We start from the raw sequence: 14,498 nt of genomic DNA on the forward strand, positions 1-14,498 counted from the left end.
ATGCCATAAAATCAGCTTTGTAAGTGCCAAACCAGGACACCTGCATGCAAAGTTGTTAGCCATTTTAAATAAGTAAAAAAGACATCAGCTCTTAACACTGCCTACAAGATCTAAAAAGGGGCTAAGCAAGAACCAGTGAAATCTTTGGTGATTTTTCAAAAATTCTCGTCATTCTCAGAACACACATGTGGGGCTTGGCACCTCTCCACACCTCTGTCCAGGCCCACAGTCCTCCCGTCTCCACCTCACAGGGGCTTATATAACCTGTCCTTCCAAGTGCTTTGCCCAGTCTTTCTTTCCAGGGAGACCAGCTGCCCCCCGCCCAGCAGAGCCTGTGCCTCTGTTGCACTGAATGGTCCTTACAGCATAGCACATCTAACTTATTTCTTCAGCTATTTGCCTTCTCTTCCCCACAACAGAGTGAGCTCTTTAAAAGCAGAGATCATCACACTAATTGTTATACTGCAGAATACAACATAATATGCAATGCTGTAGTCATATATTAATAATATTAACATAATAATATAGCATATCATCATTTTTTTAAAGTCATGGCCTATTTTTAAATTTTGAGTTTAAAATACAGCTGTGATATGGAGCCATTTTCTGTGAAATTCCTTAAATATCTAAAACCTTAAAAAGCTTACTACACTAAGGAGTTTCGAGTAATGGCGCAGAGGCTCCAGTCCTGGGATGGCAGCTGTGAGGCCAGAGCTCCTGCCCAACAGAACCGCTCACACTGAGGATATATGGAGATCAATGTCGTTCCATGTGAGAGTGCAGACTTTGGCAAATATCCCTACGAAAGGACACTTTCAAGATTTTTTTTTAGAAAGTAGACAAGACTATGCCTCTACAAAAAAAAAAAAAAAAAAAAAAAAAAAACCTAACAAACAAACAAAAAAACTAAAAAGTTAGCAGGGCATGGGGGCACACACCTGTAATCTCAGCACTTCAGGAGACTGAGGCAAGAGAACTGCTTCAGCCAAGCAGTGAGCTATGATTGCACCACTGCACTCCAGCCTGGGTGACTGTCTCTCCAAAAAACAAAACAAAACAAAAATTAAATAAATTAAATAAATGTTTTAAAGTTTAAATACCATTCAGAGTAGGCAGAGGTAAATGCAGCCCCTGAGGTAGGTGGCAAAGTGGGAAAGGGAACTTACAGGAAATAGTGCTGTGACCTCACACAGCAACCATGAGTCGGGAGCATGAAACTCGTGAAAGCAAGTTTGATCAAAAATGACTCAACTGCTCATATGATCCCATGCCATATGATCACAGTTTCCAAATTATTAATACTATTTGAGGCTTGGAAGTTTGTCATGAATAGTGCAGGTGTCTTCTCTTCTGTGTTTGACAATAAGACCAAATTATTCCTGCGTCCTTGGTAAAATGTCCCCTTTCCAGGAGCCTGTAGGCTTACAGGCCCCCTAACAGGCAAGAAAAGACTCCAGAAAAATACAACACAATTATTTAAAAAGAAATTGCAAATATTAATAATAACAAATCCTGCAGTAAATAGATTAAAGAGGTTAAACAATGTAAGAAAAAGAAAATAAGCAGAGCCACATAGTGTCTCAATTCCTCCTGGGTAAACCCTGCTTTGGTGTCTTCATCTCACCTTATTCTCCCCAGGGTGAAGCAAAGCCTTACAGTGAATTCAGAAACATCACTAACCAAAATACTAACTAACTGCTAATAAATCAGTTTGTGTGTATCATGTCTTTCTTAACTGTTGGATGCACCAAGCAAAACAGATTAGCATTTGTTCTCGAAGTTTTCCGGGAATTACTCCAAACAGTCCTCCTCTCTGTCTCATTGTCCTTGACTTTTAATATTAGAGTTCTGTAAGTTCACTGCATTAATTATTCTAAATAACAACCCCAACCCCCAAAGTGTCCTCTAAAGGAAGGAGTCAGCAAATCCAGATTTAACAACAACAATGACAGGAAAAACACTCAGGCTAAAATGAAGTAGATTCAAAACAAGAGCCTTTTACATAATCCAAGCGCATAATAATTATGTCAGACATTTTTAAAGATTCCTTCCTGATTTAGTGTATGTATGGTTTATATGATTCTCATTTATTTAACTTACCTTTTGAATGACCTTGTTAATTTCTGGAGTGTTTGGTGTGTATAGTATTTTTCCATGCAATATGGGTTTTAGGAAGGTCCACACCAAAGCACCATTTGGCAATTGTAGAATTTCCTGATAAAGCTTCAAGCAAAATGGCGCTGTTGCAATTAGAAAGAAAAAAAAAGTTACTAATGATACACGATGCCTAGGTTAATAGGGAAATTCATTCACATATCCAGGATGCCTCATTTTCAATGATAGCCATATTTTTTTCTGACACCACTCTGAACTTTGGGAGTGCCATAGTTTGAATATCTATCCTCCCAAACCTCAAGTTGAAATTTGATCCCCAGTGTGGGAGGTGGAGGCTAACAAGAAGTCTTTAGATCTTGGGGGCAGATCCCTCATGAATGTTTTGTTGCCATTGTCACAGTAATGAGTGTAGTTCTCACTCTATTAGTTCCCAAGAGAGCTGCTTGTTTAAAAACAACAACAACCAAAAAAAAAACAGCCTGGCACCTCCCTCCTCCCCCTCTCTTGCTTCCTCTCTTGTCCTGTGATCTCTGCACATGGCAGCTCCCCTTCAATTTCTGCCATGAGTGGAAACAGCCTGAGGCCTCACCAGAAGCAGACGCTGGTGCCATGCTTCTTGTATAGTCTGCAGAACTGTGAGCCAAACAAACCTCTTTTCTTTACAAATTACCCAGCGTCTGGTATTCCTTTATAGCAACACCAAATAAACTAAGACAGGAAGTAAAACAAGACTTTTTTCCCTGTTATAGTTTTCAGCAGCTCTCATCTCATAAGAAACTTCACGATACTGTGTTCACTTAAGTGACTTCAAAGGCAGGAAAGAATGACTTACATTTTCAAACTAAGTAATCAAAAAGAGTATTAAATAATGACATGGACACTTGAAAATGAAAATGACAATTTGAAAAATAAATCTGGTTTTTCATCAAGAAAATTCTCATTTCAACAGTCACAATATTGAGAACAGAACTGAGCTTTTCTTATGAAGTCAGCTTTACAAGTAACTACTGAATTGTCTTTAATGAACCCATGCAGAACTATCAAACTTACTTATTTTGACATATTAAGTTGCCTTATTTTCACGCAAGTACTTAATCCCTCTTGGTGGCTCTCATGAGTCTTGCGATGCTAGTTGATTTCAATTAAAGATTTACTTAACTAAATTGTCTAAATCAATGGTTACCTGATGAGGATAGAAATTCATCACCATAATGAGTATGAACTAAATCTTATAAGGTTTTAAGCTAGCGAGGAATACTTCAGTATAACTGTTTCTTTACCCATCAAGAGAACATTTAAAATGAAAATATTATTTTAGCTTTGTAAGAATAAAATGAAAATATTATCTTAGATTTGATTCTATGATTTATAAATACTCAAGATATGATTGTTGTGGTTGTTTTAAATGTTACTTTCATCTTCCCAAACTCCCCATTTGAAAGGAAAAAAAATTATTTGACAAGTACAATAAAATTGCTAGAAATACTTTCCCCTAAAGTATAAATTAAGAATATGACTACATAATACATTTTTAAACCATTAATTATAGAAGTTGTTCTTACTGAAATTTAATAACTTACTCTTTACATTGAAAGCTTAATATGAACAGGAGCAATTTTATTGCAGAAAAAAGTATAGTCACGATATGTACAAAACTAAAAATGTTAACTCAGAAATCCCAACATGTGACCTACAGAAATTATGAGATGACAAATGTGTGTTTTCTTATGCCATTAAGTGTGCAATGATTGTGATGCAGCATAGAAAACGAATACACTAGGATACATTTATACCCTTATGCTAAGGCACCAATACTCCTCATCTCCATTGCATCTCACAATAAGCTTATGAGCCAAGTGCTACTGTTTCTACATTATAAATGAAACCAACATGATGCAGACACATAAAACAACGTGACCAAAAATGCACAACTGATGGAACTGAACTGTCTAAACTCCAAAACCTCACCAGCATGTTTATTCTGCCTTTCTTTTTTTTTTTTTTTTTTTTTTTTTGAGACAGAGTCTCGCTGTGTCGCCCAGGCTGGAGTGCAGTGGCGCAATCTCGGCTCACTGCAAGCTCCGCCTCCCGGGTTCACGCCATTCTCCTGCCTGAGCCTCTCCGAGTAGCTGGGACTACAGGCGCCCACCACCACGCCCAGCTAATTTTTTGTATTTTTAGTAGAGACGGGGTTTCACCGTGGTCTCGATCTCCTGACCTCGTGATCCGCTCACCTCGGCCTCCCAAAGTGCTGGGATTACAAGTGTGAGCCACCACGCCCGGCGCGATTCTGCCTTTCTAATAAAAACATTTTCACTTAAATTGGGGACAAAAAATTACGTATTAATTTGCATTCATTTGTACCTATCATGACATATTCATTTGTACCTATCGTGACATATTCATTTGTACCTATCGTGACATATTCATTTGTACCTATCATGCATAGTCACTTGTACCTGAGCTTCATAGAGAGCAAATTTGGAGGTGGCCACAGACAAGTTCTCTTCGTTATTATCATATAGCCATTTGCATGGACCAAAGCAGTGCTCATGGTCTTTATGCCTGGACCCTCATCAATACTGGTTAGCCTGGGAAACCAATGGGGCTGGGGTTTCAGGTGTTTTAGACATTTCCTTGGTGACACAGTTCCTTAGTGACCCAGGTGAAAGGATTTGTCTGTGCTCAAAGGCACTAGGACCGTTCAAAGTCAGCTGCCATGCCAGCATTTGGGGAGGTGGAAGCAGAATATTCTATGCCAGTATATCGCAACCTTATACACAGACAGAATACTTACTATAAATTAGGGCCAATTATCAAGATACAAACAAATCTAAACACACATATATATATATTACTACTCTCTTACTTGAATCTTCAGGAATGTTGAATTTTTCTTTGTCATCTTCCAAGAGTTCGTTAACTCTGGGCAAATTAATGAACATATTAGAATCGCTAAGGAACGACGCTTGGTCCTTGCAAACCATCTTCATCACAAACTGGAAAGAACCAAAAGCTGAACTTCTGGCCTGGACATTTTGTGAAACCTGAGAAAATAAGAAGACTCAATTGCAATTACATAGTGACTTAAAACAATTCCTTCACACACTTCTGAAAGTCTAGTTCCTTCCTCCACTGAATGTACAAGATATTCAACAAGTCAAAAGAATGGAATGTCTGCTTTAGAGTTTTCTGTCCTTGGGATACCATTTGAAACACTACGGTAATTTTTCTGGCCAACATACCTGGTAGAAGAGGGAAATGTCATACCTACACACACACACACACACACACACACACACACACACACACACAAAAGTCCTTAATATTTGTCCAGTAATAAATTATTAATCCATAAAATATCACTGATTCAGACTAATTACCAGTCTTAATGTGTGTCTATGCTACCAAGATATCCAGATATTTTATAGCTGTACTAATTATCTATCACATGATGGACTTACATTCTGTCTCCAAGGCAGTTCTGAGAACATTGTTATCTTGCTCCTCATCCTGCACGACCAACCCTAAAAATTCCACATTCCTCCTCATTCATGCCCAGTCAGTTCCATCTCAGGCAAAAAGAGTTCAAGCAAAACCTAATATCAAGCCACTAAACTAAATCAAGCTTGTGTTTGCATTTGCAGTAAATGATCTGTAACTTGTAAGCCAATTATTTATAAGTAAATAAATGTTTTAAGGTTTTTGAAAGCAATTTGCTCTCTGAATTAAGTTAAACAGGCCCTTGAAATCTCATCTGTGCAATAATTGAGTTAGTAATTTCTTTCATTATAGATAATGCATGTACTATCCCAATCTCCACACTGGTGGAATGTGGATCAACAATGTCAGTTTCATGCAGTTTTTAGAGAGATGCCAGGCCTTATTCTATGTTATGCTGTTGCTTCCGGAGATATGAAAAGGTACTTCCATTCCTGTATTTTGCGTCTAATGCAAATTTTAGATGTGGGAAGATAAAGGCAAAAAGGCAAATACAAAGAAGGGGCAAATTTGAATATTTCCCTAGGGACAAAGATGAAGCACACACCTGTTGAAAGTCCAGCATTTCTAGCAAGGCAGTGATTTTAAATGTGTGAAGAAACTCAGGAAGATACTCAAAGATGTGCTGGGCTTTGGCAAGCAAGGAGCTGAGACTGGAAATTACATCCAGCAAGGAGTTGAGCAAGCCATTTGCTTCAGAAGGCATCAGAGTCTAAAGGACAAAACAAAAACAAAACAACATGAAATAACCAACACTGTATTTTTACACTCACAGGCATCTTTTGAGCTGTGAAAACTTGTTTATTTGATTTTATTCTCTCTTGAACTTCAGAGACGCCTTTGCGGTACCATATGAAAGTTCTCTTCATTACAGTATATATAGCTCAGGTGTTTTGGAGCACACTGAATTGCGCTAGCATTGTTAAAATGTAAACTAGAAACAAATGTGATCTATCATTAAAATTCAAATCATTTGCCAAATATTTCTTTGTATCTTTGAGGTGACCAAGGTGGAAATTTGAGAAGAGGCTCAAAATATGAGCAGTCCTTATATGTGAAGCAATTTACATTTACCTACTGCTTTACAGTATTCATAGCATTCACACGTCATCTCAGTCCTCCTAATACCTTGGGGATGTGCATTATACTGTTCGTTTTGTGGATGAGAAAACTGGGGCTTGAGGAGATTAAAAGTCTTCCTGAAGTCTAACAGTTAGAAGGGTTCAGGGATGTGAATTTAACCTGGATTCTTTAAAAATGTCAGTGCCCTTTGAAGCTTACTTACGCTATCATCAACTGAAATGCTCTGTATTTTACGTGGTTTTTTTTTTTTTTTGGCATATTCTCAGTTCTACACTGGAGGCAAGGCTTTTCTTCTGTCTTGATCATTTATATAGCTACTGGGAATAAAATAGCAACAGGAAATATTAGTTGCTCAATAAATATTTGTTGGATGAATGGATAAACGCGGAAATGCCAGCTCTTCGCACAGAGCAGGGAAAATCACAGCGAATTTCCACTGTCTGTCATTTGCATATTGAATTTTCTGTTTTCCAGGCTGGGGCACAGGAACCCAGTTGTCACTGCTTCTTATTTTTGCTCATTAGTGTTCTAGCTGTTAGCTCTGCAGATGACTTCCAGGGCTCCAGGATCACAGCTCCATCCTTCACAGAGGCACTCTGCTTATAATGATGGAGTTCTGTCCATTCCTACTATAGAGACAACTCTAGCAGGAGAAATGGTGTGTAGCTTTTGTCACTTTTTCTACTCATCCTTCTAATTATAGCTGGCCTTCAAAAAAAAGTGGCACACAGTGGCCGGCCCCTGACTTATGGTGGGGAGTGACAGGGATCCAGCGCGGCTCCAACAGACCAGATTGATGTGCCGAATTAATATAGAAAATTGTGCTTTGCTGAAGGCTTCAGAAATTCATTGTCAGCTGAGTGAATCAGAAAGTACATGGACTTGGCAATGAGCTGCACCTGCTCGTGGCCCTCACCTGGCGGTCGGGCTGCCCTAACATCCTGAGCAGTATCTTGTATTTAATCAACTTTCATAGAGCCCTTCATATAGAAGCTACCTGATAAATAAGAGCTGTTGTTATTAATGATGATGTCATTTTCATTGTGTCTGGGAGACTGAATCCAACCCACTATCTTATCCTTCAAGGGCATCTTGGTACAGATGATGGCCCTTGTCGCAGTAATTATGTGGGCCTCTACAAGCACTTATTTCAAATCGGGGACCTTTGTGCACATAACAAAGTGGCCACTAAAGTATCATCGTGCCAATGGGAGCTCTGTTTCCCACAAGGCAAACGTAAAGTTGGAAGAGAGGCTGTGGTAAGCAAATGCAGAGCTAAACCATAAGCATGTTAGTGAGAAATACGAATTCCACCAAGATAGAGGTGGGTTTGCAAATATGGGGACGCAAGAAATGTTTATCCTCCTCCTTATGGGTTTAAAATGTAATTCTGAAAACAAATATTTGTTCTTGGAGTGTGTGTGTGTGTGTGTGTGTGTGTGTGTGTGTGTGTTCATTCCAACATTTACCCCCTGGACTCTTGAAGTAATAGAAACACAACATGCGTGGCTGAAATGGCAAATCTACCCTTTGCTGACTATAAAACTGTTCACCCAGACTCAGGGTGCCTACAGCCACCTTACCATACTACAAACCCTGCAGCCTCTCTAATGAACCCAGAGGTTGTGAAATACTTTCCTAAAGGGAAAACAACGGTACTTGGAGCAAGATCAGTGCCTAAGGGTAGGAGGGGAAGCTTCTGGAAACTTAAGTAAAGATTCAAAAAGTAGAGGCCAGAAGGAGGGGAAGCTTCTGGAAGGGGCAGCTTGAGAGCAGTAAGCTGTGGTTGGGAGCTGGGTTGCCCCTACATGGGTTCTGGGCCTGTCTGGAACGTGCTGGGCCTGGGCTTGTCCTCACTTCCCACTCTCCACTCTCTCCTGCAGACTTCATCGTCTTTAGCCTCCTCCAGCCCCTCCCTGCCCTCACACTGCTGCTTGTCAGAGCTGGCACACTCAGGGGATTGGGCTTCCTGTGCTGCCCACCCCTCCATATTCTCTCCAGGGCAGGCCCTGGCAGAGCTGGATGCTTCCTGCTGACTGATAGAGCCACCGTGTGGGGAGCAGCACCTAACTTGGGCCGCTCAGCAGTGGACCATGCACAATCCCTGCCTCTTCAAACATGCTCCAAGGAGGTGGCCCTTACAAAGGAGAGAACACCTGGCATTAGGAAGCGGTGGTGTGTTTTTGCAGTGGGTCCTTCCACAATGAGCATGGAGATCACCACCAACTCTGTCCCAGTGCCCTGACAAGTGTTTCCAAGGGCCCCCTGAACGGTCTCCTGAACATCCCTTTATTACAACAAAGTCTTCTTGAGCCCCACCCTGGATTCAGCAAACAGGTGACACCACAGGCTGATGGAGACCACTGCAGAGTGGCCGGGTGCTGGTCTCCCACTGCTGCACCCCTAGGACTACTCTACTTATCTGCAGCCACCACAGCAGAGTCCTGCAGAGGACTGCCCCCAGCCAGCATGCTCCCCATACCTTGTAAATGAAAGCTCGCACATCCAGGTTTCGACTCAGCAATACAATCAGAGGATACACTTTTGACCCTGGCAGGCTACAGAGTTCCTTCGTTGCGATCCAAGATTTTTCCCCTTCGGGAAATGTCAGCAGGAGATGAAGGATTCCCTGATCACACTTTCCAGACAGAGCGACGGTGAGGGCACTGAAGAGAACCTGTTTCAAAGCACAGAGATTAGAGGTGAGTATACCTATGATGTCATGTGCTTCACCACCTCAGACCGGAGCTTCATTGGCAGGGAGTCGCCCAAGAGTGGATTTCCCAACTCCGGGGACTGACCTGCAGATGCGGGGAGCCCGAACTGTGGTTCGATTCTCAACATTTTGATGGAAATGTTTCTGAAGTGTGCACATCATTCTCTGACTTCTTACAAAATTTGCCCTCGCTTGAGGTCTTTGGATCACCCTTCTGAAACTCTGTCCCTCTGCTCTCCGCGAGGCTCACTCTGAATGCCCACCAAGCCCCACACCCTCCAACGCCACCCGACGACACATAGTTAGCATCTGTGTCTTGTTTGTCTGATATTAAGTCTTACCCTTGGCTTTCAGTTTATCAGCTTCCACTTTTCACTGTCATCAGTGTGAAGCTGATATTTTTGGCCTCCTTCATTTTTAGATTGAAAACAGGATTACCAAGCTTGTTACATATTTTTTTAAAGCTAGTAAACTCAGAAGGAGGCACTGAGGACAACTTGTATTAGTCTCTAGTTTATTACTATCATGCATCGCAATTAAAGGCTTTGACACACCTCTTCATTTGGGTATGCTTTTCAGTTAAGGACATTTGTGATATGCCAAATTACAAAGTGAAATAAAACAAAAACCATACTTCCTGCTCCATGTTTTTGCTCCTGATGGGTATGACTGCTGTGAAACATTCAGGCCAATTGAGGCCGAAGTGCATGAACCCATGTGAAGAGGAACCATGCGCACTGAATAAGAGCACAGAGAACTCAACAGATGCCATAAAGTGTCCCCAAAATACAGTAAGATATAGATAATAGTGTAGCAGTCAGGGTCCTCCAGAGAAACAGAACCAATAGAATGTGTGTGTGTGTGTGTGTGTGTGTGTGTGTGTGTGTGCAGTCATGTGTCTCATAATGACAAGGATACATTTGGGAAATGCACCATTGGGTAATTGTTTAATTGTGTGAACATCATAGTGTGCACTTACAGCATCCTAGATGATACAGCCTACTACATACCTAGGCTATAGGGTATGGTCTATTGCTCCTAGACTACAAACCTGTACAGTGTGTCACTGTACTGAATCCTGTAGGCAGCTGTCACACAGTGGTAAGTATTTGTGTGGCTGAACATATCTAAACATAGAAAAGGTACAGTAAAAATACAGTGGTATAATCTCATGGGACCACTATCCTATATGGGGTCCATTGTTGACCAAAATATCGCTATCTGGTACATGATGACAAGCCGCATATATGGTGGTAGTCCCATAAGATTATAATGGAGATGAAAAATAAGATTATAATGGAGATGAAAAAATTCCTATCTTCTAGTGACATCAGCCATTGTAGTGTTGTAGCCTGGCATATTATTCAAGTGTTTGTGGCAGTGCCGGCGTAAACAAACCTGCTGTACTCCCATTCATAGCAAAAGTATCACACATACAATTATGTACAGTACATAATAGTGACAAGGATAATAAATGACTATATTACTGGTTTGTGTACTAACTATACTGTATTATCATTATTTTAGAGTATACTCTCTCTAGTTATTAAAAAAAATTTTAACTGTAAAACAGCCACAGGCAAGTCCCTCAGGAGGTATCCAGAAGAAGGCATTGTTATCACAGGAGATGACAGCTCTATGCATGTTATTGCCCCTGAAGACCTCCCAGTGAAATAAGCTGTGGAGGTGGAAGACAGTGGTATTCATGATCCTGACCTGATGTAGGCCTAGGCTAGACTGTGTGTTCGTGCCTTAATTTTTAATAATACGATTTTAAAAGTTAAAAGTAAAAAAACTTAAAATAGAAAAAAGCTTATAGAATAAGAACACAAAGGAAAACAATTGTACAGCTGTGCAACGTATTTGTGTTTTAATATAAGTGTTATCACTGAAGAGTCCAAAAGTTTTTTAAAATTTTAAAGTTTCGGCAGGGCGTAGTGGCTCACACCTATAATCCCAGTACTTTGGGAGGCCAAGGCAGGCAGATTGCCTGAGGTCAGGAGTTTGAGACCAGTCTGGTCAACATGGCGAAACCCTGTCTCTACTTATAATACAAAAAAAAAAATTAGTCAGGTGTGGTGGCGTGCACCTGTAATTCCAGCTGCTTGGGAGGCTGAGGCAGGGGAATTGCTTGAACCAAGGAGGTGGAGCTCTCAGTGAGCCGAGATCGTGCCACTGCACTCCAGCCTGGGCAACAGAGCAAGACGCTGTCTTAAAAAAAAAAATTAAAGTTTATAAAGTAAAAAACGTTACAGTAAGCTAAGGTTAATCTATGATTGAAGAAAGAAATTTTTTTTTATAAATGTAGAAACACACAATGTTTATTGAGTCTACAGTGGTGTACAGGCATGTCCTAGGCCTTCACATTCGCTTGCTACTCACTTACTGACTCACCCAGAGCAACTTCAGTCCTGTAGCTTTATTCCTGCCAAGCACCCCATACAGGCACACCATTTTATTTCTCTTTTATACCATATTTTTCAGTACCTTTTCTATGTTTAGAACAGGTATAGTAAAATATGTTCTTGTGTTTTCTATGTTTTGATATAGAAATACTTACCACGATGTTATAATTGCCTACAGTATTCAGTAGAGTAATCTGCTGTACAGGTTTGTAGCCTAGGAGCAACAGGCCATACCATATAGCCTAGGTGTGTAATAGGCTGTACCAGCTAGGTTTGTCTAACTACATGCTATAATGTTCACATAATGATGATATCACCTAATGATGCATTTCTCAGAATGAATCCCAGTCATTAAGTGACACATAGCATACACACATGGAGAGAGATTTATTTTAAGGAATTGGCTCATGCAAATGTGGGGGCTGGCAAACCCAAAATCTGCAGGGTGGGCCGGCGGATTCGGGACCCAGGAAGGAGCTGACATTGCAGCTCACATCTGCAGGCTACCTGAAGACGGAACTTACTCTTCCTTGGGGGACTTTCTTACTTTTTTTGCCTTCAACTGGTTGGATAAGGCTGACTCACATTATGGCCAGTAATCTTCTTTACTCAAAGTCTACTGATTTAACTGTTAATGTCATCTAAAAAATACCTGCACAGGGACATTTAGAATATTTAGTTTGAACAAATGTCTGAGTACTGCAGCCTAACCAAGTTGACAAACAAAATTAATCATCAACAATGGCTATGATACTCTAGTATGCTAGTGTGCATTTTGAGTTTTTAAGAAAGAATATTAAGTATTTTCATGACTAATTTACCAAGAAGAACTTTTTTCACATAGGACTGGCATTGTGCAGACACACGTTGGTGAAATTTTCCTTAATGCCACTGTTTTCAATCATGCTGTCTCTGGACAAAGGGGAAGCTCTCAGGAGGAGGTTGGGAGCAGAATATAGGCATCTACCCTTTGCTTTCACAAGAGGAGCCTCTCTTTGATCAGTCCCACAAAATAGGCTTTTGCATGACACTATTCCTGAAAATGGGCCTCATCCAAACCCCCAATTCAGGGGAATCGCCCTGGCTTTTCATGGGCATCAACCCAAGCTGGCCCAATGAGAGTCCTTTCTGCATTTGCCATAGAACATTTGTCTTAATTGCTTTCTAGTATGTCACACAGTGGTCCCCATGCAAGATCATATTTAATACGTTTTTTAGAGTGTAGTCCCAGGACAAAAAATATTTGTCCTGAAATTTTTTACATCTGTTTTTACCAAATAGAGAGGATCCCACACCCTGTTGTGTGGAAGCTCCGCAGTCACAATGCACAGAAGCCACAGCCCCAGCAGCACATTTGCTCCCTCTGCTTTCCCTTCGTTTTCCAAATATTACTATTTATCTTTTAAAGATTGTATTGCGTTCGTTGTTCCTGTTTGAGAGTAGATAGGAGGGCAGGAAGATTAGAAAAACAAAGACTACACTGAGTTGTGCTTGATTGGAAACATCTTGTGTGATTTCTATTCAAAGTAAAACAGGCACCTTTTATCTCAGGCTTTGCATAGGCTAATGCTGCAAATTATCAGAAACAGAATGCCAAGTTCCTGCTGATTTTCCTGTGTGTCCGTGCTTGGCTTGGAAAGCTGTAAGGGGGCTGAGGATCCAGGGCGATGCCTCTCTGCCCTGCGAGCCTGGCTCATACACACTTGGCCACTTAGATAATTATCTGAGTACTTATGTGATTTAAAAATGACAATGATCCTTAGGAGAGGCAATTGCATTTTTAGCAAGAGCTTTGTTTATTGGACATCTGCCGAAACCCAAATCGCATTCAGAGGAGAGCACCAGAGATGGCCTCCATGTTGCCCAGCTGCTTATTGCAGACTCAGAGGTTGGGAAAGCATGGGAGGAAAGGCTGCCCTCAGCTCAGTTGTGACCGGAAGGGAAACACGGACAGTGATTCGAGGGAACTGGAGATGATGGGGAGAGAGAGTCTGCCAAGTTAGAATTTGTAAGACAAGACAATGAAAGGAGGGCAGGTATTTAAAAATAGGCCCTACGCCCTTCAGAGAGGAGCAGTGTGGCTCTCTGCCATTGCGGACCTATTTGAGCTCAGAGCTGCTCACAGGATAAAGAGGCAAGTATAAGAGATGAGCATCGGAGGGCAGGGGAAGGCTGCGAGAACCTGTCCAGAAGGACTGAAGCCACACTGTGGCAAGGTGGTGGATCCTGACTCCAGCTCTTACCGTCTGACTTCCTGAAAGCTGCTTAACATCTACACGCTTCAGTTTCTTTGTCTATACAACCAGGGATGACAATAAAAGACAAAGGACTCCAAAGAGTTATTTAATTCTCCAAAGAGAATTAAATGAGATGTAAAGCATTTAGCTCAGGGGTAGTGTATATAAGTGCTCGAAAATGACATTACTACTAAGAAGCCTATCAGTCACTACCAGCAAAACCACAGTTTTGACTTACAGAGTATTTAAGGGAAAAGATGAATAAGAAGTAGGTGGGTTTATTGATTAAGGATGATGATTACACTGAAGAGAACTAATTAATTCCTTCTTGGTTTTCATATTCCTAAAGAGAACCATCTTCACACTGGAAGGGTAAAACAGGATGCCTAAGAGGTCTGTGGATAAGCATCCTGGCAGCTGGCCTCTAGGGCAGTGCCAATG

The 14,498-nt window shown here is 41.0% G+C and overlaps 1 protein-coding gene across 1 annotated transcript in view; it reads right to left on the minus strand.

Moving 5' to 3' along the window:
* Window positions 1-14,498, minus strand: part of ABCA13 (ATP binding cassette subfamily A member 13) — a 509,835-nt gene that overhangs the window by 350,653 nt on the left and 144,684 nt on the right. Inside the window, exons 24-27 of the mRNA XM_032758123.2 lie at window positions 9,182-9,376; window positions 6,164-6,328; window positions 4,985-5,162; window positions 2,101-2,240 (exon numbers count right to left, since the gene is read on the minus strand). Of these exons, the coding sequence (XP_032614014.1) occupies window positions 2,101-2,240; window positions 4,985-5,162; window positions 6,164-6,328; window positions 9,182-9,376 (678 nt within the window). The remainder of the gene's footprint in view (window positions 1-2,100; window positions 2,241-4,984; window positions 5,163-6,163; window positions 6,329-9,181; window positions 9,377-14,498) is intronic.

Source organism: Hylobates moloch, unplaced genomic scaffold (assembly GCF_009828535.3).
Source record: "Hylobates moloch isolate HMO894 unplaced genomic scaffold, HMol_V3 SCAFFOLD_1, whole genome shotgun sequence".
NCBI classification, from domain to species: Eukaryota; Metazoa; Chordata; class Mammalia; order Primates; family Hylobatidae; genus Hylobates; species Hylobates moloch.